The 5000-nt window shown below is 42.8% G+C and overlaps 1 protein-coding gene across 1 annotated transcript in view; it reads left to right on the top strand.

Annotated features, from left to right (window-relative positions):
* The first annotated feature begins 4507 nt into the window (after nt 1–4507).
* irf5 (interferon regulatory factor 5) overlaps nt 4508–5000 on the top strand; it is a 7339-nt gene continuing 6846 nt past the window's right edge. Inside the window, exon 1 of the mRNA XM_084710844.1 lies at nt 4508–4712. Coding sequence (XP_084566970.1) covers nt 4542–4712 — 171 coding nt within the window. The 5' untranslated portion in view covers nt 4508–4541. The remainder of the gene's footprint in view (nt 4713–5000) is intronic.

Genomic DNA, 5000 nt, shown 5'->3' with positions numbered 1-5000 from the left:
ATATATACGCTGATAATTATATACATACATACTTGTATACTCACATACATTCATACACACATACTTACATACATATATGCATACTTGCACACATACATGCTTAAATATATGCCCACATACATACTTACATAATTGCATACATACAAACTTCTGTCTTTGCTCCATCAGTTGTCTTTCAGTCAGTTGCGCGACTCTCCTCCACCCCTCTCTCCTCCAGTCACTGGACCCAGGTAGCAGAAGATGTTCACCTCGATCCTCCTCCTCCTCCTCCTCCTCCTCCTCCTCCTCCTCCTCCTCCTCCTCCTCTCTCCTCCTCTCTCCTCCTCTCTCCTCCTCCTCCTCTCTCCTCTCTCCTCTCTCCTCCTCCTCCTCCTCCTCCTCCTCCTCCTCCTCTCTCCTCCTCCTCCTCCTCCTCCTCCTCCTCCTCCTCCTCTCTCCTCTCTCCTCTCTCCTCCTCCTCCTCCTCCTCCTCCTCCTCCTCCTCCTCCTCTCTCCTCCTCTCTCCTCCTCTCTCCTCCTCCTCCTCCTCCAGTCTTCAGGTCCAGGCAGCAGGAGTCCAGAGCCACTTCACCTCATCAGTCTCTGCTTTGCACCTCTTCTCCACCACCAGTGTCTAAACCCCTGGGGGGGGTTCTCTTCACTACAGCTTCATCACCCCCATTTATATATATATACATATTGTTTCACCTCAATGGGGTCTAACCGCCAAAGACTGTTCATGTTTCATATATCATGCACGTGTCAATAAACCATTTCTCTTTTACTCTTAGTCTCTCCTGATTGAAATATACATACATTCATACTTACATACACACATACAAACACATACATAGATTCATACATATATACATACTTACATACATACATACATTCATACAGACACACATACACATGTACCTGCATACACACATACCTGTATACGTACACACTTATATACATATGTACAAATATGCATACATACACACATACTTGCATACACACATATACATATGTACAAATATTCATACTTGCATAAATAAATACATTTCCACACATACTTACACACTTACATATATACATACATACATAGATACTTACATGCATACATTCATATATATATATATATATATATACGTTCACAAAATTGAGGAACTAAACGCAGATTACTGGCAATATCAAAAGAACGGAAAGGCCCAGACAACACAACAGGAGCCTGACCCCCAGCACTCTGCAATGTTAACCTGCGCCCCTCTAACTCAAGCCTTTTAATCTCAACCTGTAACAAAAGTAACTCTCGACGCTGCTCAAAAGTTAACTCTGAACTAACCCCAGCTACACTAGAGGCAGATGCACCAACCGTGTCTAAGCCCACGTCATCCGCATGCAACTTAGACTGGAGAACCCCCAATTCCAACAGATTCTCTCGCAGAATGTGCTTCATGTTTTCTTTCGACCGTCTGTCTCCAACCTCCATCTCAAAATGGTCGGCGAGTTTCACTAACTGTTCCCGTGAACAACGCTCCAACAACTCCTCTGAAGGAGATTTCAAAAATTCCTCAACAGTAGCCATGACTGAGGAACACAGATGAAAGAAATCCTACCTGCCCGAATCACACAAACCAAACCTGATGCGCACAACTCTACTACCTGTTACACCAAAAAAACAGAGCTCAACAGCCCATACACAGCTGAAACACCACTGCAGCTCTGTCCCTCTAACTGCCTAACCAAAAACTAACTAAACTCCCTCCCTAGGCTTCAGGTGTTACTTGTGGTGGGTACTTATGCACTGAAACCCGCAAGCCCGGTGAAGCAACCAACAACTGGCGGCCCCCCCTGCAGCCTGAGACGTGCTCCCGAGACAACTGCTCTCGCCACGTTCACACCACACTAACAAACCCCCCCAACGAACCCCCAGGGAGCTCGTTCTTAGCCTAACAGAGACAGAACAACAGTGATTTACTTAAACTGTGGACTGGACTGCAGACCTCTGAGCCACAGAACACCAGCATTTAACAGCTCAGCCAACACTTGTTAATTCAACAAACAAACAAACAAACAAACAAACAAACAAACAAACAAACAAACAAACAAACAAAAACAGACAACTTACCACAATCGCTACTGCCTCCCCACACCTTTACAAAACAAACGCACAGAACAGGCTACACTGAGTATCAACCTACAGTGATACTAAGCCACTATACTGGGTCAAACAACTGACGAGCCCCCATCTGTCACAGAAAAAAAATACCCAAAACAACTCAACAAACGTGTAAGAAATCAGGAGATCAGTGGTGCAGTGCAGGTATGGATGCATGTGGATGTGTGTGTGGGAAAACAGCATGCTGGGCTCATGCTGCTGTGGTGTTCGTCCTCTGAGTGCTGGCAGGAGAAACAGAAGAAGAGACCAGACTGCAGGCTTTGGCAGCTATTTAACAGGAAGGAGCACAGCGGGCCCAGGTGTGACCCAGGTGTGACCCAGGTGTGACCCAGGTGTGGCCCATCCCACTAACGACCCTGCTGCAAGACAGAAAGAAACAGCAGCAACAGGGGCAGGGAGGAGGGGTCGTCACAATATATATATATGTATATATGTATATGTATGTATAAATATATATATATATATATATATATATATATATATATATACATATATATGTAGGTGCATCAACACGCACCTGAACATGCATTAACACATCTGAAGAAATGTTTAAAATCTAAATCATAATAATAATAATAATAATAATAATAATAATAATAATAATAAAACACAGCCTCATAGACCACAACAATTCAACTGTTTTTATGAAAAGCTGAGATATTAAACATTCAACGACTGATTTTTCTTTGTTATTGATAAATAAATCTCACTGAACACATCAGATCATATTTCATCTGAGAAAAATACATCATTATTAAATATAATTAAATAAAGATAAAAATGTATTCATAAACTACAAACATCTGATGATGGAGCAGAAAGAAGAAAAATATTTTTTCATCAATATTTGATCTCACCGATGGAAAAAAGAAACGAATAAATTCATGCAGTAGTGGGCAGCTTTTAGTACCATATATCTGTGTATAAACTGTAATGTCAATATTTAAAGTATCTGTGTATTTACACTGTTTACAGTTGGTTGTTTCTGCCTGTGATTATTTTCATTTATACTGCGCTGACATGCCTTTATTTTGTCACGAAGCTTTTATTTTGTAGTCTGACAGGAAGTAGTCTGATCTTCCGTCATAAAGTTTCAGTCTGAACTCTCTGAACAGCTTCACGCGCGGCGGGACAGCTCCGTGTGTCGGCTCTTTATTTGTTCGTTCGTTCCTTCGTTCGTTTGTTTGTTTGCTGACGTCACGCTGCAGACGATCAACTCATTAACGAGCCACGGAGCTCAGAGACACCGGAGGACCGAGAGGGACCAGGTGAGTCCATCCTGAAAATCACAGCGCACACACACACACACACACACACACACACACACACACACACACACGCACACACACACACACACACACACACGCAGGTCTGTGACGTCATGACCGAAGGCGCATTTATTCGTCTAACACAAGGTGTTCACTCACCTGTGTGTTCACCTGTACACTGACGGCGTGACAGAGGACAGATCCAGTGTGATGTGGTCTGATCTGAGATCAGGTCTCATGACTGTGACTCAGACTTCCTGAAAGTTTTCAGGAACAAAAACAAACGTAATGAGTTTGTTGTGTTACATTTCATCATACAAATGATTCAGGCTGTAACTTCATATTATTTTCATTGATCTGTTGATTGTTTTCTCCAATAATCAATTATTTGTTTGGTCAATAAAATGTCAGAAAATGGTGAAAAATGTTGATCATTGTGGTAAAAAAACCAGAAAACAAAACTGACCTTTTTTCCTCAAAAATTGACTCAAAATGATTATTGGATTATTAAAATTAATATTAAATTACTTTTATAATTGATTAATAATCAATTAATTATTGCAGCTATAATATGATTATTATTATATATTATATAATAACGTTTGTAATCAAACTACTTCACATAACTGAAGTTACTGGATGGAACATTCATTCATTTTCTGTAAACCTGAGACACTCAGAACCAACTGAGGTTTTATTCTCATTGGAACAAGTTTTTAATCAATTATCAAAAACAAACAAACAAACAAACAAACAAACACATGCATTTCATTTTTTTAGAGAAGTTCAGTGACACATAAACATTTTAGGATTCACGTTAAAATACAAACCAGCATGAAACAAACACGTCCGTCTCATAAAAGCCCTTTTTCTCCCAGTCTCCTCCCAGTCTCCTCCCAGTCTTCTCCCAGTCTCCTCCCAGTCTCCTCCCAGTCTTCTCCCAGTCTTCTCCCAGTCTCCTCCCAGTCTCCTCTGAGCCTTCTCCCAGTCTCCTCCCAGTCTTCTCCCAGTCTTCTCCCAGTCTCCTCCCAGTCTCCTCCCAGTCTTCTCCCAGTCTTCTCCCAGTCTCCTCCCAGTCTTCTCCCAGTCTCCTCCCAGTCTCCTCCCAGTCTCCTCCCAGTCCGTCCACCATGAGTGTCCAGCCCCGGAGGATCCGTCTAAAGCCCTGGTTGTTGGCTCAAGTGAACAGCGGCAGGTATCCTGGTCTTCAGTGGCTCAGTCCAGACCGCCTCTTCCAGATCCCCTGGAAACACGCTACACGCCACATGCCGATGTCTGACGAGGAGAATACCATCTTCAAGGTGAGACACACCCTCAAACACCTGAACCCTTCAAACACCTGAACCCTCAAACACCTGAACCCTCAAACACCTGAACCCTTCAAACACCTGAACCCTTCAAACACCTGAACCCTCAAACACCTGAACCTTCAAACACCTGAACCCTCAAACACCTGAACCCTCAAACACCTGAACCTTCAAACACCTGAACCCTTCAAACACCTGAACCCTTCAAACACCTGAACCCTCAAACACCTGAACCCTCAAACACCTGAACCCTTCAAACACCTGAACCCTTCAAACACCTGA

The sequence above is a fragment of the Lutjanus erythropterus genome, chromosome 22 (assembly GCF_056507025.1).
Source record: "Lutjanus erythropterus isolate fLutEry1 chromosome 22, fLutEry1.hap2, whole genome shotgun sequence".
NCBI classification, from domain to species: Eukaryota; Metazoa; Chordata; class Actinopteri; order Lutjaniformes; family Lutjanidae; genus Lutjanus; species Lutjanus erythropterus.
The sequence above is the reverse complement of the archived record's forward strand: the minus strand, read 5'-3'. Positions and strand labels throughout refer to the sequence as shown.